This window comes from Grampus griseus (assembly GCF_964374135.1).
Source record: "Grampus griseus genome assembly, chromosome: 3".
Lineage (NCBI taxonomy): Eukaryota > Metazoa > Chordata > Mammalia > Artiodactyla > Delphinidae > Grampus > Grampus griseus.
In genome coordinates, this window is record NC_139019.1 from 153109716 (window position 1) to 153133951 (window position 24236).

A 24236-nucleotide genomic window follows, 5' to 3' on the forward strand; every position below is an offset into this window, starting at 1 on the left:
TCTGCCTGCCAATGCAGGGGACGCGGGTTCGATCCCTGGTCAGGGAACTAAGATCCCACATGCTGCGGGGCTACTGAGCCCTTGCACCTCAACTAGAGAGCACGCGCGCCACAACTAAAGAGCCCACCTGCCCTGGAGCCCGCACGCCACAACTAGAGAGAAGCCCACGCACCACAACAGAAAAAAGATCCCGCATGCTACAACAAAGACCTGACACAGCCAAAAATAAAAATAAATAAATAAATACAAATCATTTAAAAAAACAAAACAAAACAAAAAACCGAAACAAAGGGTATAAGATGAAAAGCCCCCCTCCAGCCCTGTCCCCAGCCACTTAACTCCCCCTTCCTATAGGCAACCAATGTTCCCATACCTCATGTGGCCTTCCAGAGGGGGGTCCATGCGTACAGAAGCAGATTCATCTGTAGGAGTTAGTGTTGTTCACTAAATATTTCCAATTCTATTCTCCTTCCAGGCGTACAGTCGTTATTCCAGAATCTATTTCTCTGTAGCAAACCACTCACAACTTAGTGGCATAAAACACCAACTTATTAGGCTGATGGATTTTGCGGGTTGGGAATTCAGACAGGACACAGCAGGGATGGCTGTCTGCACCACAATGCCAGGGGCCTCAGCTGGGGCCGATGGGAATGCCCGGGAGCTGGAATCACCCAGGGGCTTCTTTGCTCAACTGTCTTGTGCTCTAGGTGGGACAACTGGAAGGCTGGGCTCAGCTGGAACTGTCAACCATAGCAGAGCAATGACCAATCTACACATGAACAATCTATTCAGTGTGGGCTTATCACATCACAGCACAGCTGATGAGCCTGAAGGAACATCCTGAGAGAACAAGCATTGCAAGAAACCCAGGCTCCATGGCCTTTTGTGACCTGGCCTCAGATCTCATGTGTATCACTTCCACCATATTCTACTGATGACAAGAGTCACTAAAGCCAGGCCAGAAGTAAGGACAGGGAAATGAGAGCCCACCTCTTGCTGTGTGGGTGGCAAGGTCACACTGCAGAAATGCCTGTGGGATGGGAGTGTATTGCTACATTCATCTTTGGAAAATACAATCTCCCACAGTAGTGTCGGACCTCCACACCCTTCTCAACTTAGTTGTGGCCATGTGGTTGCCTTAACCAATGAAATGTGAGCAGAAGTGACTTGTGTCACTTTCAGATGCAAGCTTTAAGGGCCATCATATGATTCCCCACATTTCCTTTTACTGCCTGACATTGCAGAAGCGCAGATTGACAGGGAGTCTCTAGTGTCCTGGGTCCCTGAGTGACTACTCCTAGTGGAGCCTCCCAACTTCCCAACAACCTGCACTGGACACAAGGTGTACCTGAGAAGTTAACTTTTGTTGCTTTAAGTCACTGAAATTTGGGGATTGTTTGTTACTGCAGCATAACCTAGCCTATCCTGACCTTTTGTATACAACTACTAGCAAACCCTACCCACTGTTCTGTACTTTGCTTTTTTCAATTTTTTTAAGATTTATAAAATATTTATTTAATTTATTTATTTGGCTGTGCCAGGTCTTAGTTGCGGCATGCACGATCTTTTAGTTGAGGCATGCGGGATCTAGTTCCCTGACCAGGGATTGAACCCAGGCCCCCTGCATTGGGAGCATGGAGTCTTAGCCACTGGACCACCAGGGAAGTCCCACTTTTTTTATTTAACAATATATCTTGGAGATTGTTTATATCAGTACATGAAGAGCACCCCGACAGTTTTTTTTTTTAAAGCTACATAGTATTCCTGTACAGGAAAGGACCAAATTTTACTTAACTAGTCCCTATTAAGGACAATTAGTACATTTGGTGTTTTTGGACAATGCTGCAGTGAACAACCTTGAACATTCATTTCTTATTTTGCTTGAGTGCAATTATATTTGTAGGATAAACCCTAGAAGTGCATATGTCAGACGAATGGTGGCAGACTTCCCTTTTAAAAAGGATCACTTTGGTCATAGCTAGAGAACGGGTTGAAGAGTCAGAACCCAAGAGTTGTGTGTGATACCATCCCCTCCTCACCCCATATCAATCACCAAGTCTTATTCATTCGAGCTCTGTGATAGCTCTCAACCTGGCCACTTGTCTGCACCCACTGGCCACTGCCCCAGCACAGTGCATCATTCCTCTCTCCAGTGATTCCTATTAAAAGGGCCTCCCACCTGTCTTACTCAGGATACTTGGCTCTAAACAATGAAGCTGATTCTGGGTAACTTAGGCAGACAAGGAACTGATTGGATGCTCTTGGGTGCTTGCTGAATTTCCCTACCCCAGGAAGGGCCTGGCTCGACCACCTCCCCCTCTTCTTCCACTGCCACCATAATGAACCCTAAATGGTCCTCTGATGTCTTATGTTAATCACTTGCTTTGGATTTCAAAGACCTGCTTGCAAACATTGGAAACGCTCCAGGTACCAGGGACCTTAGAGAGGAAATTCTGCCTCCTCTCTGATTTCCCTAGTGGAAAGCAGGGCCTGCCTCTGCATTTTATAGGTTTCCTCCCAAAGGGGAGGGGTGTTCAGATGCTGGGCGTCAAAACAATCGGTGTTTACAAGTCAGCCTAGGCCCCTCTCTCCCCACCCTTCACCTCACCCCTAGCACAGTGTGGCTGAGTCAGCAAATATGATCAAACTACTCCCTGGTTTAGCACACCCTGGACAGCTCCCCACTACTCTCAAAATGAAGTCCAGACTCCTTACCTAGCTTCCAAGGACCTCCCTGATCCAGGCCTCTTCAAGGCCTCCCCATGCACACCCCAATGTGTACCTGAAAGTCTAGTTCAATGCTCTGCCCTCAGGTGCCAAATGCATGAGCCCTTAACCACCTTCCTCTACAGAACTCTGAACATGTGCTAGCCCTCTAGCCAGAGGCTCTTTCCCTCCCACTCCAGTTACCTCTGAAACCTGCACATTCTCACTTAACTCTCAGGTCTCACTTAGACACAACACCCTTCACTGGGTGAGGTACCTGCCCTTTGTCCTACTGACCACTGGGTTTCTTTCCTTCAAAGTACTTTTCTTTATTCCCCAAAGTATCCTAGATCCATGCACTTTTCTCCATGTCCACTGCCACCTTCTCAGTCCAAGCAACCATCCTCTCGCTCCTGGAATTCAGTAGGCTCCCAACTGCTCACTCTGCTTCCACTCTTGGCCCCCTGAAAGTCTACTAGCTAGAGTGATCTTTTAAAAGTATAAGTCAGGAACTTCCCTGGCGGTCCAGTGGTTAAGACTCCGTGCTCCCAATGCAGGGGGTGTGGGTTCAATCCCTGGTCGGGAACTAAGATCCCACATGCCACATGGCCTAAAAATAAAATAAATAAAAGTATAAATCATCCTTTCAAAGGCTCCACATTTCATTTAAGAAAAACAAACAAACTCCTCTCCATGGTTTACAAAGCCTTTCAGGATCTACCTAGAATCCCTGCTCCTTCAACTCATCTCAGACTTTGGGCCCTGAAGCTACACAGGCCTTCTTCCTGTTCCTTGAACATACCAAACTTACTCTAGGCTCAAAGCTTTGCACTTGCTGTTGCCTCTGCTTGACACTGTTCCCCTAGATCTTTGTGTGGTTGGATCTGCTCAAATGTCACACCCTGAGACCATTTCCCCTATTTTGTCTTAATGTCTTAATAGCACTTGTCACTCCCTCAGACCATACCATTTATTTGTTTACACATAGGATTACCATATTTATCCCCCTTCTAGCAGGTAGGCAGAGAGATTGACTATCTTGCTGGCACCACTGTATTCCCTAGCACCTGGCCCAGTGCCTGGCACAAAGTGCATGCTCTGTATTTTTGGATGAATGAATGGATAGGAATCAGAGAAGCCTAGTTGAATAGGACTCTGCCTTACCCGCAAGTTTGGGCAAGCCTCCGTTTCCTGGTGTGTGAAGTGAGGGTGGAGGGAGTAGGATGTTTAGCTAGAAGGTGTTGATTAGCTGTAAAATTTCGGCGTTGTTTTCTCCCTAGTCCTAGGCCCGCAGCCCTCCACTGGACCTCAGTTCCCCACCTATATAATGGGTGTGAGCTCATTCCCTACGTCTTGGGGTGGTAGCGCTGCCTTATAAGGCAGCAGAGGCCGAGGGCGGACAAGGCCGTGTGGGTGGAGAGAAATCACAACATCCGGCTGTGGGGGCGGGGTGGGGCGGGGCTGGGGCGCCCGCGGTGGCCGGCCTGGAGGCCTGGGAGCAGCTCGGAAAGCCGGCACCCTCCTGTGGGCCTCTCCCTGCTAACGATGTGCGCCCTCCAGAATGGGCCGGCCCAAAGGAATACGGCTGGATACACGGCCCGAACTTGCTTGAGGCTGGCCTGCAAGAGGCCCAAGATACCAAGCGCATCCCCTACAAACCCTGGACAAGCCAAGGCGAGCCAGAAGGACCTGGCCCACACCCACATCAAATGGCCCAATCAGAGTGCAAAGCTGAGAATGACTGACGCTTCTTTCATCCAATCAAATACAAGAGATCCGGGGCGTGACCCAGAGGACCCACCTCTTTTGTCCCAGCGGAGGGCTCGGCCCTAATTGGCAGTTTGGTATCCTACGAAGGCCCAGAAATTCGAACGTAGAGGCTGAACCCCACCGCAGACCAACCAGGAAGAGGTGACGTTTTAAGTCCCGCCCCCCTGTTCCTTTGAACGAATTCCTGGCTCTGGGGGCGGGGGATGATGAAGAGGCTGTCTAATGGGAAGACGGCGCGGCGAGCGCTCTCCCGGTTATTGGCTGAATAAAGTAAACAGTGGGCGGGCCGGGGCGGGGCGTGCCGGCGCAGGGGTGGCCCCCGGGAGGGGGCGCAGAGTGCTCGGCGGGCGGCGGCGGCCGGGGAGGCCCGGGAGGCCGCGGCGCGGTCACTGCGAGCCGAGCCGAGCCGCGCCGATCGCCATCCGGCCCCGGCTCCCTCGCGCAATCCCGGCCGGTGGCGCGGCCCGGCGGGCCCGGCGGCGCCGCAGCCCATGGAGCTCGAGAACATCGTAGCGAACACGGTGCTACTCAAGGCCCGGGAAGGTGAGGCTGTTGGGTGAGGAGAACGCGGGCGCGCGGCCTCAGAGCTCGACCGGGTGCCTCAGCCGCCCGATCCCCTAGGGCAGCTCGCTCCGTGCCCCGCACCTCGCGCAGACACGAGCCCTTCCGGCCTGTGGTCCTCTTTCTCCGCACCTGCCCCCCGGGAGCTGGAGCCCAGCAAGGGGTGGGTCAGGCCGCCGCCCGCGCGGCGAGGAGGTGGGGTCGTGGTGAGGGAGTGAGAGGAGGAGAGAGGAAGGAAGAGGGAAGGGTGGGACCCCAGCCCCGGGAGAGCCTCTCTGAGCCCTCTCCCAGGTAAGAGGTAAGAAGATGCCCCAGGAAGGGAAAGGGGCAGCCCACACCCCACGTGCCCGGGCCCAGACTCCGGCGCCCAGCCTGGGCCGGCACAAAGTTGGTGCAGGGTAAAAGGTTTGGAAAATAAATTAACCGAGGCTCTGCCGTAGCACAGCCTTTGCGAGGTGGGGAAACTGCTGGTCATATATACTACCAGCATGACTGCCACTTGCTCGGTGCCTCAGGACACTGGGGACAGAGGTGAATGGGTCACAGTTTTTGCCCTCGGGAGTAGTGGGGCAGATGGGCACAGAAAAAACTGGAAGCTGAGTTTTGAAGGAAGGGAGGCATGCCAGGCTGGTAGGACTGTTAAGTGCAAGGCCTGGCAGAGGGAGCCTGTCTTGTGAACCTAGTGTTGCTGAGCTCCTCAGACATTACCAGGCACCTGCTCTCTGAGGATCCTGGGGATGCATAGGGACCAGACTTGGTCCTCATTGCCTTGCGGTCAGTCTGCCCCTCACCTGCCACTGTTCACCTCAGTAACATAATCACCGAACACCTACTCTGTGCCCTATCCTGTCCAGGGTGCCAGGGACCAGCAGAGAAGACACTTCTTTTTGGAACTCTAGGGCAGGGAGGTCAGGACTCTTTGCTGGGGTTTCAGGCTGAAAAAGACATCTGCTTCGCCTTTCTGACCTATTTTACAGGTGGGAAACTGAGGCTTAGATCAGTGACTAGCCCCAAGGACACACAATGAGACTGGTTGACTCACGCCTAGGACACAGGATGTCCCCAATGCAGTCTGTAGGAAACCCAGAGGAACCCCCAGCTGGCACAGCATCTGGTGCCCCCTGCCTGCCCAGTGCATGTTGACCCTGGGGAAGTGCTGCCTGGAAATGGGCATGGCAGTCTGGGTCCTCAGTGCCCAGAGCCTTCCTTATCTCCTGTCCATTATCGAGTCCTGGGGCTAGGCCTTCCTCCCAGCCTCTGGGGGCATCTGCCGATTCTGTTCTGCCTCGTCATCCAGCCATCCAGGGAGGAGGGGTGGGGAGAGCCTGGCCAGGCCTCCCTCCCTAGGGCTGTAGCCAGTTCAGGCCTCAGGCCTGCTGAGAACACTGCCTTGCCTAACTAGAGAGTGTGGGCACCTTCTGATAGGCTTCCTCAGGAGGCATAGGGGGTTATGGCCAGACTGAGACCAATGCCTTCACTGGAGAATCCTTACTCCAACCTGGCTCTGTCCCTCTCACCTGGGTGGCTCTAGACAAGTCTCTTCTCTCTGAACTTCAGTAACTCTTTTTGTGGGATGGTTGAGAGTGGGACCTGAAAACTAAAGGAAATCCCAGTTGTCACTGAGTTTTGAACCCTGGTCTGTAGATTGAGTGCATTGGAATCACTTCATGAGCTGGCTGACAGCTTGGACCCCAGGCCTTTGCCAGCTTCCCAAGTGATCTGAGGCCCTGAGTGATTTGGGATTGCATGTATTCAGTTGACACCTGATGCCAGGCATGTTTGCGGTGGGAGAAGAGCTTGGGTTGTGGTCCTAGGGAGCTGGGTTCAAGTCCTGACTCTGGGACCTCCAGCCTTCGTAATCTTGGACCAATTGACTCCTCATTTCAGGGCCTCGGTTTTCTCATAAAATTGGGCCAGGTCTGGAAGGATTGCTATGAGGATGAAGTGGGACAGCACTGGAGGTGTGAACCCTCACTTAGTCCTCCTTCCTTTCCCAGGCCCCCAGAGGCACGGGGAGGGGACCAGGCTGGGGTGGGGAGGAGCCCCACTGACTCTGGTGGCAGTTCCAGGACAGGATATTTGCATGTGACTCTGCTGCTGCCTTGATGTGGCTGGGAGGAGGGAGAGGAGGAAGTAAGTGATGGGGGTAGCAGGCGGATGGAGAGGTGGGGGAGGAGTTCCCCTTCTGGGGAGGCCTTGCCCTGGGTTGGGGGGTGGGGGTCTGTTGCTCACTCACAGTGGAGCAATGACTGTGGGGTATGCTGGGTGCAGGCTGCAGGAGGGCTGCTAGCAGGTTTCCCAATGGGTACCCTACAACACTTCCTCTCCCAGGCAGCTTAGGTCAGGGAGCCTATTGGAGGACCCAGCCTTGCCCTCTCCCTAGACGGTGGCTCCTCCTGCACCACCTGCCTTCAGCCAGGCCAGATGGAAACAAGGCTGGGGAAACTGAGGCCAGGCAAGGGATAATGGTGGCCTGAGGTTGCCACTGAGTTGTTGGAGCTGGGACCCACCTCTTGCCACAGCTCTACTGGGTACTGGACAGAGACTCTCCTGGTCACCATCACAATACCTCTGGAGATGGCTCTGGACCTGAAGTACACATGGAGAAATTGAGGTTCCTAGAGAGCAAGTGATGGGCCTGAAGTGTAAAGTGGAGATTCAAACCCAGGTCTGTAAGATTCCAAGACTCAGGCTCCTTCCACCATTTTCAACCTCATGGCCCACAGGCCACATCTAGCTAGATCTCTAACATGTTTTATTTATTGGGCTGCAGTGGGTTTTTTAAAATATAGGAACCAATATTTCATGGAACAGTCCAGAGTCTCAGCTGATTTTGAAAAGTCAAAAGAGCTGGCCACACTGGGCCAGCATTCCTGCCTAGTAACAATCAAGCAGTCAGCCGTGGTTGTGCTGCAGCTGCCCCTGTTTGAAGCGGCATGCCGGGTCCAGTTCCCACACTCCTCACCACTCCCTGTTGTCTACCATCTGGCCCACATTTACTGTACCTGTCTGGCTCTGTAGGCATTTGAGCTGCTACCCTGGTCTCAGCAGCTACAGATGAGGGGTCAGCTAGGTAAAATGAGGCAGGTAGCAGGACCAGGAAAGCAGGGGTAGGGATCCTGAGTGTCAACCCTCCTGCCACCACTTTGTTTGCGTCTCTGATAGCTCTGATGCAGGGCCTCGTAATAGGGGCCTGGAGCCTACCTGGTGACCCAGGCTGCCCTCTGCCTCTGGCATCTCTCAGGCATGTCCCACATGTCCTGGAACATCTCCCTTCTGGGCCTTGACTTACACAGTTCCCACCACTATCGTGTTCTTCTCTTTCTTCACCTGGGAAACTCCTACCTGGTAGGAAGAAGCTGAGGCCTGCCAAAGCTACCTGGAAACCCCACTCTCCCCCAGTGGCTGGCCTCATGCCCCTCTTGGCTCTTCCAGCCCAGAAGCCCCTAGCAGGTGGGCCTAGGGGCCCATGTTTGTCCTGGAACCCAGCGAGGGCATGTTGCAGCACACGGAAGGAAGGCCCGAGGTGCCTCCCAGAGTGGACTGGGCCTAGGCTGGACCCTGAAGGCCTCTGGATTGCACTGAGGGTGGAGGGGAGGCACGGCAGTGGCGGGACTCGAGACCCAGCACCTGTTTGCTTCCACAGGTGGTGGCGGGAATCGCAAAGGCAAAAGCAAGAAATGGCGTCAGATGCTGCAGTTCCCTCATATCAGCCAGTGCGAAGAGCTGCGGCTCAACATTGGTGAGACCTGGGTAGAGACGGGGGCTGGGGTGAAGAGGTGAGAGGGCCTTGCTGGTGCCACGGGGCCTCCCCCAAGACCTTGCCTCAGGGTGGAGGGGCAGGGTTGGGGGTTTTGAGGAGCAGAGAAATTGAGGCCGCACCACCAACCCAGTTTCAGTTCCTGGGCTTGGGCTGGGTGGAGGGCAGAGAGCACATAGGACAGCAGCGGGTGGTTGGGGTAGGCATGGGGAGGAGGACGGGGTCAGATTGGGGGCGATCTGAGGGAAGCAGCGGAAGGGAGGGCCTCAGGCAAGCAGGGCTCGCAGGATGGAGCGGAGGGTGCTTCAGGGGCTGGAGTCAGCCCTCACCGACTGCCCGGGGAGCCCCAGGCCTGTGCTCAGCCCCACCCAGCCTGGCCCTGCAGGTGCCCCGCAAAACCTTAACGAGAAGGGCCAGGCCCCCTCTGAAGGCCTGCACGTGGGCTAGGAGTACACCATGGCTGCTTCCACCGCCGGGAAGGAGGCCTAGCCTCGAGCTCGCCGGAAGCCACAGCTTCCTCCCACACTTTCGCCAGGCAGTCAGCAGGTGTGGGCCGGGCCCAAGCCGGGCCGGAACCTCACAGACCACACCCAACCCCAACTGTGACGTATGCAAGTGGTGTGAACCAGGAGACAGCGGCTGGAAGTGAGGACCCCGGCTCTGGAGCCACACTCCTGGCTGTGTGACCTTGGGCTAATTACTTATCCTCTCTGGGCCTCGGAGTCCCAAGCTATGATGGCAGTAACAGTAGTGCCACCTCATTGCTGTGGTGAGGGTTCTAAAGGAGACAATGGCTGCCATACTGCAGGGCTGGAAGCTGTTGTTAGGGCCCCGGGCCTGGTGGTGTGGACAGGAGTGCCCTGCCGGTGGGCTCCAGGTCCAGAAATCCAACAGCTCCCACCCCTGCCTGCAGAGTGTGACTACCACAGCCTGTGCAAGCGGCAGCCCATCGGGCGCCTGCTGTTCCGAGAGTTCTGCGCCACGAGGCCCGAGCTGACCCGCTGCATTGCCTTCCTGGACGGGGTGGTGAGTGCAGCCCAGCCCAACACCAAGGGTGGGCAGAGGTCCCGGGCCACATGTGCCCCATCTCCCCACACCTGTTGCTGTACCCAAACCCCAAGCTTCTCTGCCTCCCACCCCGCAGGCTGACTATGAAGTGACCCCTGATGAGAAGCGGAAGGAGTGTGGGTGGCGGCTAATGCAGAATTTTCTGAGCCACACGGTAAGTGAGCACTGATGGAGGGATGATGGCAGCGGGTAGAGCTCAGTGATGGGGAGAGGATTGACCACAGCTCAGGCAGAGAGTGCCCTGGAGCTGCTCCAGGCTCACCAGGCAGCATTGCAGGCATGGAGCCCAGGAGGGTGGGCTGGGGCTCTGGACCCTGCAGCCTGCCAGCAGCTCTGCTTCACCCTGCCTCAAGGGGAACAGCAGAAACCAAGTTCAGCAACTGGGCAGGCTGGCGCACCTCCAGCCCATAGCCACCCCAGCACAGTCCCGAGGTCTCTGCCTTGGGAGTGGGTGGCTGGCCAAGGGAGCCCCTGCACTGACCTGTCTGTGGCTTGTCCCTAGGGTCCCGACCTCATCCCTGACGTCCCCCGGCAACTGGTGACTAACTGTGCCCAGCGGCTGGAGCAGGGGCCCTGCAAAGACCTCTTCCAGGAGCTCACCCGGTAAGCCTCTCCCTGCCCATAGGCTGAGAATCGTGTGCTGACGGGTGGGTTTCTGTGGACCCAGAAGGCTGTGAACAGTTCAGCAGGTGGTGAGGAAGCTCAGCCCCTCACCCCAGCCTTGCGCCAGCTCTGTGACCTTGGGCAGGTTGCCTCCCCTCTCTGTAGCCTCTTGGGCTTCAGCCAGGATGCGTGTCTCCCACCTAGGTGGGTTAGCAAGAGGGCTGGCTGAGGATGCTGCGTTTCAGGCTGAGCATACACACAACAGGGGGCCTGGCCCATCAAGCCAAGAACTTGGGGTGTCAGGGGCTGACCAGTGGGCTGGGTCTTCTCGATAGGCTGACCCACGAGTACCTGAGTGTGGCCCCTTATACCGACTACCTCGACAGCATCTACTTCAACCGTTTCCTGCAGTGGAAGTGGCTGGAAAGGTGAGCTCCTTGAAGGCTGGGCTGGGCTGGGCCAGGCCAGGTTGTGGGGGCTCTCATGGGCGTCAGGCCCCTGATCAGCTAGTGTTTGATCCCCAACCCCTTGTCCACAGGCAGCCAGTGACCAAAAACACCTTCAGACAGTACCGAGTCCTGGGCAAAGGTGGCTTTGGGGAGGTGAGTGGCCAGGCCAGAGCCCAGCAGAGTGCAGAGGTGGGGTAGGGTGGACCCTGACAAGCCCCTTCCCCCTTTGAGCCCCTGTACCCCCAGGAAGGGCACAGCTGGTCCCCATTTGCCCCATCTACCCTGGCTACAGGTATGTGCCTGCCAGGTGCGGGCAACAGGCAAGATGTACGCCTGCAAGAAGCTGGAGAAGAAGCGGATCAAGAAGAGGAAAGGGGAGGCCATGGCCCTCAATGAGAAGCAGATCCTGGAGAAAGTGAACAGTAGGTTTGTAGTAAGTACAGACAGGAGACCCTTCCCTTTCCCCTGGCCACGCCTGCTCTCCCCACTCGCTGGACTAAGATCTCTTCCCTGCCACAGGCCCCCTCTAGGCACAACTGCCTCCCTTGTCCTCAGAGATGCCTGGGAAGGGTGGGTTTGGGGAATTGACACCTGGCCTAGGGAGCAGGCTGGGCCCCAGGGAGTGGTACTAAGAAGGATTTTTCGGGCGGCTGGCACCAGCCCCCCCACCAGGTGGCCCACGGCCCCTGCTTCAGGGCTCGGACCCTCTTGGTCACAGGTGAGCTTGGCCTACGCCTATGAGACCAAGGACGCGCTGTGCCTGGTGCTGACGCTGATGAACGGAGGCGACCTCAAGTTCCACATCTACCACATGGGCCAGGCTGGCTTCCCCGAGGCTCGGGCCGTCTTCTACGCGGCAGAGATCTGCTGCGGCCTGGAGGACCTGCACCGGGAACGCATCGTGTACAGGTGCAGGGGTGTGGCCCTCCTGGCCAGGGGCCGCAACTGGGCTTGGGTGGAGGCTGCAGAGAGATGTTGGTGTGCTGGGGCTGTCACTGCAGGCGCAAGTCTGTCTGGGCTCTGGCTGGGGACTCCACACTCACCCACACTAGGCAGACTTGAGAGCCTCAGAACCCAGGCTCTGGGGTCTGGTTGACCACGTGTGAATCCCGGCATTGTCGCCCCTCTCTCACTCTGTGACCGTGGCCACTCAGCTCCCTGCTCACAACACCATTTTCTTTCCTGGGAAGCAAAGACTATATATAACTCCTGCTTCTCAGGTTGTTGTAGGGAATGAATGAGATAATGCTGTAAAGTACATAGAACTCGGTAGTGGAGAGCTCCTCTTACTACTATTACTGGTGATGATTTCATTTGAGCCTCACAACAGCTCCATGAGGAGATGGATGAGTAGCCTCATTTGACAGATGGAAAAGGTAGAGTTAGCCACCAGAGTGGAGGGAGAGCCCTAGAGGTGAACAAAGCTGCTGGTGATGTCTGGGAAGCTTCCCTCTGAGTGGGAACTGCCTTCCACTTGCCTAGCGAGTCCCAGGAGTCCTGGCTGCATAGATCCTTCATCTGCTCCCTCAGGTTGGGGCTGCTGCCAGGGAAGGCAGGGCTGTCTGTCTTCTGGCAACAAAAGGCTCCCACACCTTGCTGCACATCCCATCCTAGGGGGTGAGCGAGCTAGGAGGGGGTGGCCCTGTCTGGCTGCTGGGCAAACTGAGCAGCATCTGATCCTGCCCTTCTCTCCCCACAGGGACCTAAAGCCAGAGAACATCCTACTAGATGACCACGGTGGGTGAGGGGCCACAAAGGGTGGGAGAGGCATGGGGGAGGTCTGGCCCACCTGCCTAACGGGCCTCCCTGCTTCTCCATCCACATTCAGGTCACATCCGCATCTCCGACCTGGGGCTGGCAGTGCACGTACCTGAGGGCCAGACGATCAAAGGCCGTGTGGGCACTGTGGGCTACATGGGTGAGTCTCCCTTCCCCCTGGCCCGCCAGCCTCCTGGGTCCTCTATCTGTCTTGGGCCCAGTCCCACCACCCCTGTTGGGAAGTCTCCTGTACCTCAGGAAATAGAAAGAGCTGATGTTCTTCTTTTATAGATGAGGAGACCAAGACTCAGCCAGGGCCCCACACACTGTGAATCCACAGCATTCACTCACTACATATTCATTGAGCTACTCCTACTGGCCGGGCCTACAGGTGGCTACCAGTGAAAGACAAGGGCCTCATACCTGTTTCCATGGCCCCGGCTCTCCACTCCCGAGACCTGCCCATGCTAGAAGTGGGAGTGCCCATCTGTGGCGGAGGCCAAGATGTGGCCCCAAATTCCCCTTGGGACCATGTGACACAATAGACAGAGCTCCAGCTATGGGCTCCACCTCTTCCTTGTTATGTGTCCTCGGGCTGGACATTCTGCTTCTCCCAGCCTCACTTTCCCTGACTGTAAAGTGATCATCACCTACTCCCAGGGTTGCCTTGAAGATGAAAAGAGGTAGTAGAGGCAAAAATCCCTACCTGCCTGTCCTGGCAGGCAGTAGCTATCCAGCAAATCAGTTGCTGTCTTCTTTCCTCTCTTTGATATTAAATCTAGAGGTTGCAAACTGGCAGCCACACTAGGCCTAATTTGGCCTCCATCTGTGTTTAAATCAAATTGTTGTTCAAACAATCTGAATTGATTGCCAACATTTGATAACCCAGACAGCTTCATGTTAAAAATACGGATTTCTGACTTCTCTTGAAAAGTCAGAAGACGTGGCCCCCTGCAGGGCCATACCAGCGCACTTTGATGGGATGTGTGCTCTCCAACTCACCTCAGTCCCCACCGGGCTGCTGATGTTGCCTGTCTGGGTGGTGCCAGTGGGTGTCTGAGCTGGTTACCCCACCTTGACATGCATGCTGGGCATTCCTGGGGCCCCGGGGCACAATTCCGCCTCCTGCCCCGTCTTAACTCCTGTGCTGTCCCTCCCAGCCCCAGAGGTGGTGAAGAACGAACGGTACACATTCAGCCCGGACTGGTGGGCGCTAGGCTGCCTCCTGTACGAGATGATCGCAGGCCAGTCACCCTTCCAGCAGAGAAAAAAGAAGATCAAGCGGGAGGAGGTGGAGCGGCTGGTAAAGGAGGTGCCCGAGGAGTACTCAGAGCACTTTTCCCCGCAGGCCCGCTCGCTCTGTTCCCAGGTACAGCAGCCAGCAGGAGGCCCAACCGGCCAGGGCTGGGGCTGGGGGCGCCTCTCTCGGGGCTACCCTGACCACCCTGCCTTGCTGTAGCTCCTCTGCAAGGACCCTGCTGAGCGCCTGGGGTGTGGGGGGGGCGGTGCCCGCGAGGTGAAGGAGCACCCCCTCTTCAAGAAGCTGAACTTCAAGCGGCTGGGAGCCGGCATGCTAGAACCACCCTTCAAGCCTGATGTGAGTGCTGCCCCCTCCTGCCGAGGGCAGGGCCAAGCCCTGGCTGGGGGGCAGGGGTGAGCGGGAAGGGTTGGGGGCTCTTGGAGGATTGGTTGGGACACCCTCATTGCAAGTGTTAGAAAACTCAAGTGTGTTAACCAGCAAAACAGAATTCACCAGGCTCAGAAAAATGAAAAGCTGTGGGAGAGGCCTTGCTTTTGGCCCACCCGATCCAGGGCTCCAACAATGTTGCAGGAATTCCGTCTTCCTCTCTCTGACCACTACTGGTCAGTGTGCAGGCTTCTCTTTCAGGCAGCTGTCCCCAGGGTGTGGCAGGCCTACATCTTAACAGCTCAGCCACCCTAGAAGACAGAGAGTGCCTCTTGCCCAATAATTTCAAAAGAAGTCCGAAAAGGAAAAACAAGGCCTGAGGCTGATGCTCATTGCCTGATTGCCCAGAGGCCCCTCAGCAGCCACACCTGGATCCTATACCCACCTGAGCCACTGCCAGTGGTGGGAGATCGGTTTCCCAAAGGAAAACTAAGATGCCTTGCCAGCAGGGGAAAGGCCCATTGGGCTGGCAAAATATCTGCTGCCCACTACACCTGGCAACGCTGACCTCCTGTCTGGGAGCAGGACACTCCCCTCTGCAGAGTCTCACTCATTTACTGAGCATCTCAGTGGGTCAGGCATCCTCCTGGCAGAAACATCCTCGAGTCATCAAATTCTAAGTGGCAGAAGCCCAACTCAAACTTACGCCCAACATGGAGCTTATTGGTTCATTTGGCCAGAAAGTCCCAGAGTAGGGCCAATGTCAGGGTTTCATACCATGTTGTCAGGACTCCATCTCTTGGCTCTGCTGCAGCCTGTTGACTGTTCTCCCACTGAATTCAGGCTTCTCTGTATAAAGTCATAGGGAAGGTTCTGATTGGCCAAGATTAGATCACGTGCTTGCCCCCCCTCTCATGTGTAAAAGGACTGGGACCTGTGATTGACAGTTCACCAGGAACACGGGGGAGGAAGGTAGGTGATGGGCAGGCCAGGTTGGTGGCTGTCAACCATGCACGTGATTGTTTACACATTCAACAAATATTCTGAGTGCCCATATGTACCAGACCTCAGAATTAATAGAGTCAACAGGACCCAGTCCTCCCTTCATGTTCTAGTGGGAAGACACAGCAAAATAAACCAGTAAGTGAAAAAAGAGTTGTGGGGAGGTGGGAGTATTTCTAGACAGGATGGTCTCTGAGGAGCTGTTGGTTAAGTAGAAGCCTAAAATACGTGAAGGACAGAGCTGTACCAGGATTTGGGGCATGAGCATTCCAGGGAGAAGGAGCAGCCAGGCATTAAGATCCTAGTACAGGGACCAGCCTTGAGAGGTGGAACAGCAGTGAAGGCCAGTGTAGCTGGCATGAGCATGTGCAGGGAACGTGGAGCAAGAATGTGAGGTGGGGGTGTGGGCCACAGAGCAGGGGAGCAGGATCGGGAGTGGGAGGCCACCTAGTGGGCTGCTGCCTCTGCAGAACTGCATCTTGTAGGTGGGTCTCACCAGCAACCCACGGTTTTAGCCTTGCTGTGGGCAGTTGAACTGAGAGCCTGACTTCCGGCAGCCTGCCTCAGGGCTGGCCCTGCCACTCGAGTTTACTCCTCCTTCCCTGCACACCAACCTTGAAAATCAGTGCCCTGGAGTTTAACTTTTTTTAGAAGCAGCAGATGAAAAATGTGCTTGATGATGATATAGTTTTTAACAGCTTTATTGAGTTCATATACCATACAACTCACTCCTTGAAAGGATATAATTAAATGGCTTTTAGCATAGTCAGGTTGTGCAACCATCACCGCAATCAATTTTAGAACGTTTTCATCACCCCTCCCCGCAAAGTACCCCATACTCATTAGCAGTCATTCCCCATTCTCCCCTCCCCTGGCCCTTGGCATCCACTCTTCGACCTTTTGTGTGTGTGTGTGTGTGTGTGTGTCTGCATTGTGTCTTCGTTGCTGTGCGCGGGCTTTCTCTAGTTGCGACGAGCAGGGGCTACTCTTTGATGTGGTGCACGGGCTTCTCATTGCGGTGGCTTCTCTTGTTGCAGAGCACAGGCTCTAGGCATGCAGGCTTCAGTAGTTGTGGCTCACGGACTCTAGAGTGTAGTCTCAGTAGTTGTGGTGCATGGGCTTAGTTGTTTCACGGCGTGTGGGATCTTCCCGGAATAGGGCTCGAGCCCGTGTCCCCTGCATTGGCAGGCAGATTCTTAACTGCGGCGCCACCAGGGACATCCCTACTAATCTACTTTATGTCTCTCTATATTTGCCTATTCTGGACATTTCATATTAATGGGATTATATAATATGTGGTCCTTTGTGACTGGCTTTTTGCACTTTGCATACTGTTTTCAGGGTTCACCAATGTTGTAGCATTTATTGGTCCTGCATTCCTTTTTTATGACTGAATAATATTCCATTGTATGAATATGACACATTTTGTTTGTTCATCAGTTGATTGACATTAGGGTTGTTTCCACTTTGGGGCTATGATGAATAATGCTGTTTTGAGCATTCACATACAAGTTTTTGTGGGGACATATGTTTTCATTTCTCTGGGACATACACCTAGAAGTTGAATGCTGGCTCATATGGTAACGCTATGTTTAACCTTTTGGGGAACTGCCAGACTTTTCCAAAAAGCGGCTGTATGATTTTACATGATAATATTTTGACATCCTTAACAGTAGGACTTAGAAAAAAATGTAACGATGAAAAAAGAAGCGGCCTTCTGGAGTGAGGTGGGCTCCTGGCAGAGGGCTGGGGGCGCAGAGAGGTGGGAGGAATGTTCTGATCCTTTGGTTGGCTGTGAAGCAGAAGGGGATGGAATATGCCATTGGACATCCCAGGACAGAGGACCTATCAGCTCCAGGCCCCGCATGGAGTACCCAGCTGAGATTCAGTCTGCGCTGCCCTCACCAGTTGCACCTAGACAGCTGTATACAGGTGGAGGGGGGTGCCTGTTGCTGATTCCGTATGGCACTGTGGGGGCTGTTTGGCCACCGTGGGTCAGCTCTGCAGCCTTGTCAGGCAGTGAGCAGTGAGGGATAATGAGCCCCAGTTTAGAGGGGAACTTGGGCCTCAGAGAGAAGGGACTGCCATGCTCAGGAAGTGCATGGGGCACTTGTGTTTTGTTTTGTTTTGGAAGTGTAGTAGATTTACAATGTTGTGTATTAGTTTCTGGTGTACAGCAAAGTGATTCAGATATATATATATGTACAGATGTATATATGTGTATATGTGTGTGTATACATATTCTTTTTCAGATTCTTTTCCATTGTAGTTTATTACAAGGGATTGAATATGGTTCCCCACGCTATACAGTAAGACTGTGATGTTTATCTATTTTATATATTGTAAAATATATCTGCTAATCCCAAACTCCTTATTTATCCTCCCCCCTTCCTCTTTGATAACCATGAGTTTGTTTTCTATGTCTGTGAGTCTGTTTCTGTTTTGTAAATAAGTTCATTTGTATCATTTTTTTAGATTCCACATATAAGTGATGTCATACATATAAGTGATGTCATGTTAAATATATTTGTCTTTTTTTTTTTTTTTTTTTGGCGGTACACGGGCCTCTCACTGCTGTGGCCTCTCCCATTGTGGAGCACAGGCTCCGGACGCACAGGCTCAGCGGCCATGACTCACGGGCCCAGCCGCTCTGCGGCACGTGGGATCCTCCCGGACCGGGGCACGGACCCGTGTCCCCTGCATCGGCAGGCAGACTGTCAACCACTGAGCCACCAGGGAAGCCCAATATATTTGTCTTTGTACGACTTACTTCACTTGGTATGATAATCTCTGGGTCCATCCATGTTGCTGCACATGGCATTATTTCATTCTTTTTTATGTCTGAGTAATATTCCACTGTACATTATTTATATACATATGCCACATCTTCTTTACCCACTCATCTGTGGATGGACACTTAGGTTGCTTCCATGTCATGGCCATTGTTAATAGTGCTGCTGTAAACACTGGGGGCACCTGCAAACCAGGAAGCTGCAAGGGTCAGGGCAAACCCAGCCCCAGCTCAGGGTTGAGCTGCCCTCCTGTCGAGGAGGGGTGTGTGTGGTGTTCCTGTCTAACCACTGCCTCTGTCCCCCCAGCCCCAGGCCATTTACTGCAAGGATGTTCTGGATATTGAACAGTTCTCCACAGTTAAGGGTGTGGAGCTGGAAGCCACTGACCAGGACTTCTACCAGAAATTTGCCACGGGCAGTGTGTCCATCCCCTGGCAGAATGAGGTGGGGACCTGCCCAGCTGATGGGGTGGGCTCCAGAGGGGCACCCTTGGGGTCAGTACTCACAGCTACCTGTTCTGTGGCAGATGGTGGAGACCGAGTGCTTCCAGGAGCTGAATGTCTTCGGGCTGGATGGCTCGGTTCCCCCAGACCTGGACTGGAAGGGCCAGCCACCTGCACCCCCAAAGAAGGGACTGCTGCAGAGGCTCTTCAGTCGCCAGGTAACCCCCAGCAGTGTCCTACCTGGGTCCCCCACCTGGCTCCAGGGGACGGTGGGTGGGAGGCAGAGCCGGTGCCTGCATGCGCGGGGAGTAGGCATCCTCCAGCCATGTCAGCGGTGCCCAGGGTCTCTGGCCTCATTCCCGCCTGTCCCCCACCCCCGGCTGGGCTCACGGCCTCTTTTCTCTTTCCAGAGGTGAGCAGTGTGGGCTCCCCATGGGTTGGCCTTGCTGCCCGGCCTTGGGGAGCCACAGACAGCCCTTCCATGGCAGAGGCGAGATGTGGGCGAAAGAAGTCTGGTGCCCGCTCCCTACCTCCCCCTCCCCACTGCTTCCGTGCCCAGCACCTGCAAGCTGCTAGCCTTGCTTAGCCATCTGTCTCCCCATGCCCTGCCTCCACCGGCCCCAGGGGAGAGGGCCCTGGCAGAGCCTGGGATCCACCTGGTCCTCCTCACTTCAGCCTGTTGCCAGCAGCCTCTGCACTGATGTCCACACATGTCTGGCCTGAGCTGCTGCTCTGGGCTCCTCGTGGGGAGCCCCCTCCTTGGAGCACGGAGCTCCTGGTCTGCCCTGGCAGGGCCGGCCCAGGTGACGGCCCTGGTAGCTAACTGCGCCTGCTCTGCCTCTCTCCCTCCGTGTCTTCCCCGCCCTCCAGGACTGCTGTGGGAACTGCAGCGACAGTGAGGAAGAGCTTCCCGCCCGCCTCGAGCTCCCCACCCGTCTCTAGCCCCCAACCTGAGACCCCGCCGGGCGGTTGGCGGTAGCAGCTACTCCAAGCGCTGTTTACAGTTTTGCACAGTGGTCTTCCCCATTGTCCACTCAAGTTGTGGCCTGGGGAACACAGCCGGAGCTGTCCCCAGTGCCCTCTGCCCCTCAGCCCCTGGTCTGGCTGAGTTTGGCAAGGCCTGGACTGTCCCTGGGACAAAGGTGCGTCCCTTCAGCTCTTGTCTGTGGAGCTCGGGGCTTTCTGTATTTATGTCTTTGTACGAATGTATATAGCAACCAGAGCGTTCTTAAGACCCACGCTGGAGCCGGCAGAGGGGCTGCTGCCACACTCCAGGCACCTCAGGCCCAGCTGAGACGGGCGAGATTGGGCCAGGCCAGGCCCCTGGGCCCCCAGCACTGTGCTTGCCACCGCCGACCTCCGAGTGAGACTCGTGCCTGCCCCTGCCGCCCTGGGCTTAGGCCGCCACCTCTGGGGCCCAATACTGTCCCTTCTCAGCACCTGTCAGAGCTGGATCTGGGACCTTTCTGTCCCCTAGGCCTGTGCCAAAGTGTGACCAGAGATTGGGCTGACCCTGGGACCCCTCAGTCCACTGCCCAGGCTGTCCCAGATGGGTCTGCCTCTGCCTTCCAGCTCCCAGGTCACCTCGTCCCTTGTGCTGGGCCCTGTCCTGAAGACACCTCGTGCAGAAACACCCCATCCCAGGCCAGGGGAAGGGTAGGGGTGGGGGTGTCCCTGACCAACCCTCAAACATTCCAGACTCCCCTCATAACAGACACATGTGCCCAGCAATAATCCACCCCTCCCAGTGTGTGCCTGTGGTGTGTGTGTGTGTGTGTGTGTGTGTGTGTGTGTGTGAGAGAGAGAGAGAGAGAGAGAGAGAGAAGGGGGCAGGCGAGGCTGTGGGCCTGCACCCTAGGCCCCAGCCCTGGCCCCTCCCGGACTGTGATGGCCATCCTGGTCCCAGTGTTAGAGTAGCGTGGGATTACAGGGTCCCAGTTTTTCCATATTTAAAGCCAATTTTTATTACCCATTTTGTCCAATATAAGCTGCCACATGTCTCTGTGTGAATACAGTCCGAGCACAAACCTGGCCAGCTGCCCCTGCCTGCCTCTTTCTTGCCCCTGGTGGTCCAGGGGTCTTCCTGCTTCCCTGGCCCTGCTGGAAGTGGAAAGAGATTGGAAGTGGGGATAGTGGCGGCTGCCCTTCCAGCAAGGCCCAAGGGCCCCCAGGGCCGATCTTGGGGTAGCCTCTCCAGGCAGCCAGGCTTTGGTGGCCTCTGGGCCCAGCAGCTTCCTCAGCAGGTTGAGGCCTCAGAAAAGAAGCCTTGGGTCCCCGCTAGGTATGGGTCTGGCTCTGGAACCACTAGGGTGTGGGCCTGTGCTGGAGAGGTGGGCTCAGCTGGCAGTATCCCCTCCGAGGCCAAGGTGGCCTGGCTGCCGCTCGTGGGTTTGGAGCGGCCTGGGGAGTAAGGTGGGAGCTGCTGTTAGGAACACCTGCCCAGTCTGTCTTACCTGGACACCTGCCAGCTAGGAGCACCTGTCCAGTCTGTCTTACCTGGACACCTGCCAGTTAGGAGCACCTGCCCAGTCTGTCTTACCTGGACACCTGCTGTGTGATTTGCCCAGGGCCAGTACACATGTGTTAGAGCCATTCCTCTGCTTTGCCTTTGAAGCAGGAAATGTGGCTGGGCAGAGACAGACACTGGTGATGCTGGAAGTTAGGCTGTGGCAGAGGTGGGTGGAGACCAGCCATGTGGCCATCAGGGAAGATTCTCTGAAGGTAGCAGTTGAGCCAGGTCTTGAAGGAGACATTCACCTGGGGGACAGAGGAAGTTGGGGAGCATTCCACCTGTGCAGAGACTTGGGAGTGGCAGCCTGTTGACCACAAGTCTGTCCCAGACTTCACAAGTCTTTTCCTGGTCTGTAGCATCCCAGTGGCCCCAGCCCCCCAGGGATGCTCTGTAACCACCATAAGTGTTTGTTCCTTGCCTCTGGGCTGGGTACCCAGTGCCACAGAGGCCACATGAGCTTTGCAGTTGGATAGCTCTGGGTTCAAGTACCAGCCTGGCCACTTGCCAAGCTGCCTTTGCATAGGCCCTTCCCTCGTCTGGAAAGCTGGGTGTGATACCCATCGCCTCACTGGGCATCTATGAGAATCCAACTAAGTAGCCAGTCACCCCCTTGAGCCCCTGGGTCACTGGCAGGACTCTTGCCTGTTGGGGGTATGTGGGTGCTGGGGGTCAGGCTGATGGCTATCTTAAGGACAAGTCAAGGTTCCAAGTACCAACTTTGAAGGGGCCTCTGGTGGCGGCCTAGCTCTTGGTATGTGGAGTGCACACCGCTGCTTCTATTGACTTGAGGGAAATGGAGTAGGGAGAGGGCCTTACCTAGGTCTTCCAGCTGGTGAGCGGCCATTGCAGTTTGGAGAGGAAGCCAGCTGAAGATGAAGAAGCTGGAGGTGAGAGGTTGGGGCCTGAGGTGCTCCAGGCTTTCTTGTGGGTGGTGGGGGGAGATAGGTATTAGTGTGCAGAAGCCACAGCCCAGCTCTGGGCAGGTGTGCGAGGGTAAATGAGTGCCAGGTAGCCGGGTGGGTCCAGACCTCCCACCAGACTCCCCTTAGGCTAGGTAGGAACTTCTTGGTTAGGGTTCAACCCACCCTAAAGTTCTTACCACAGTGGATGCTTGGCAGAGAAAACTCCCAGAATTCACTTCTTAACAAGCCTTGCCCAAGTTCACCTCCTCCATCCAGCCCTATGGTAAGAGCTGGGGGACCCAGATGGAAATGAGGCCCCTGCCAGCTTCGAGCTCTGTCTGGTAGGCAAGCAGACGTGGGGACAGTGGGACCCAGTGTGATCAGCACTGTAGCAGAGATGATGCTGGGACTGGGGGCCAACACCAAACAGGGGAGGCCCCTTGCCACAAAGGTGTCAAGTGGTACCCTCCAGGATACAGAATCAGATGTTCCCAGGGGAGGAGACGGATGGTCTAGCGCCTCTAGTGGTTTAGGATGGTTGAACGTGGGGTAGTGGCTGGAGCGGAGGTCAGCGAGACTCTGCCATCCTGGGCTTTGAAAGCTGTGTTAAGATGCGGGGTCTCATCTGGAGGGTGGGGCAGTCCTGAAGGGTTGTAGGTGGTTGTGTCAGGGTGTCTCCCTAGCATGTACAAAAGCACCCCATGTTTCCTTTGGGTAGACTCCCCTCAGTCCTTTTGGTTTATATGAGACTGGGCTTGCACCCCCTGCATACACATACACCCAGAGCATGTGACCCAGGTTGGGCTGTTAGGAATCTTTGGTTGCAAGTGACAGAGCTGTCCTATAGCTAACTTAGAAAGTGTTAAAGGGATATGGAGGGGCTTCCCTGGTGGTGCAGTGGTTAAGAATCCGCCTACCAATGCAGGAAACACGGATTCGAGGCCTGGTCTGGGAACATCCCACATGCCGCAGAGCAACTGAGTCTGTGCTCCAGAGCCCGCAAGCTACAACTACTGAGCCCGCGTGCCACAATTACTGAAGCCCGTGAGCCTAGAGCCCATGCTCCGCAGCAAGAGAAGCCACCACAATGAGAAGTTCATGCACCACAATGAAGAGTAGCCCACGCTCGCCTCAACTAGAGAAAAGCCCGCGCGCAGCAACGATGACCCAATGCAGCCAAAAGTTAATTAATTAAAAAAAAAAAGATATGGAGGAGCTGAGTGGGGAAGAATCAGAACTGAGGCAGCTCATCAAGGCACAACCTCCAGAAGCAATATGCTACAGCCATGTTTATGTCTCTGCACCACTGAGCTCCAGATCCAAGGAATCCAAATGACCAGGCTGGGAACCTGCCCACTGTACATCGGGGGCAACTAATGGGGTGAAATGAGTCCCCCAATGAAATCAGGGTGCTCAAAGAAAAGGTAACATACTGGGTGGCTGAACACATATCCCTTCCCCCATACCTCGATTGGATCACCTATGGGCACTTGGCCAAAATGAATCCAAAAAGAACGTAGGGGGTTGCTAGAACTGTTGGGGAAGAATTGGGGTTCTCAGTTCCTCCGGGGATGGGTGACTTGTGCCTAGAGCTATGGGGTCATCCTCGCCACCATTTGGCGGCAAATTTGCTTGAAAATAATGCAAACAGAAGAGAACCGAGTGGAGAGAACAGATAAATGCCTCATTCCATTGCTGGAACACAATTGTGATCACAGCTAAAATCTACCCCTGGACTTCGCAGTTACATGTGCCAAATGCCTTTGAGCTCAAGCCTATTTGTTTTGAGGTTCTGTCACTTGGAACTCAAAATGCCCCAGCCAACATGATGGTGGAGGATGTTTTAGAAGACCACCCTAAGCATGGTGGAGAATTTGGACTGGAAACAAAGAACCCAATTAAGAGGCTGATGGACAGTCAGGTTCAGACTCAGCCTAGGTAGCGGGGCCCTCACTAGAGCTCACCTCTGTTCCCTGGGGATGAGCAGGGTCCATGAAAGCCAGGGCTATGGATCCAGCACTAGGTTTTCCCTGTGCTACTTCTTACTAGACATGTGATAGTGTGTGCTGGGAACACAGTGGGAAGGGCCGTGAGTTGGGAGTGGGCTATGTATTTGTGAGTTGGAGCCACATTGGGGTGCCTGCCTGCTCCAGCCCCTGCCCACTGCGTGTGTGCGGTGCCCGTCAGGATGTGGCCAGGGCCTGGACATGTGTGCGTTCTCCGGGTGGAGGTAGGTAGGTAGGTAGGTTCGTTCTCCATCTCAGCTCCTTGGCTGAGCATCCT

General features: G+C 55.1%; 1 protein-coding gene across 2 annotated transcripts; it reads left to right on the forward strand.

Moving 5' to 3' along the window:
• Nucleotides 1-4911: 4911 nt before the first annotated feature.
• Nucleotides 4912-23027, forward strand: GRK6 (G protein-coupled receptor kinase 6). 2 transcript variants are annotated; one of them, XR_014296546.1, is made up of 17 exons: nucleotides 4912-5019; nucleotides 8684-8779; nucleotides 9711-9823; nucleotides 9942-10019; nucleotides 10368-10468; nucleotides 10804-10896; nucleotides 11007-11070; nucleotides 11210-11350; nucleotides 11636-11826; nucleotides 12617-12654; nucleotides 12746-12835; nucleotides 13836-14044; nucleotides 14135-14272; nucleotides 18403-18540; nucleotides 18623-18757; nucleotides 19410-19681; nucleotides 22879-23027. XR_014296546.1 is itself a non-coding variant. In XM_082651714.1 (16 exons), exons 1-16 carry the CDS (start codon nucleotides 4968-4970, stop codon nucleotides 19479-19481), a joined length of 1749 nt encoding a protein of 582 aa, XP_082507840.1. In that variant the 5' UTR covers nucleotides 4912-4967; the 3' UTR covers nucleotides 19482-20570. The 2 variants fall into 2 exon arrangements, 1 of the variants encoding a protein (XP_082507840.1); XM_082651714.1 differs by lacking the exon at nucleotides 22879-23027 and having other exon boundaries at nucleotides 19410-20570.
• The last annotated feature ends 1209 nt before the right edge of the window (nucleotides 23028-24236 follow it).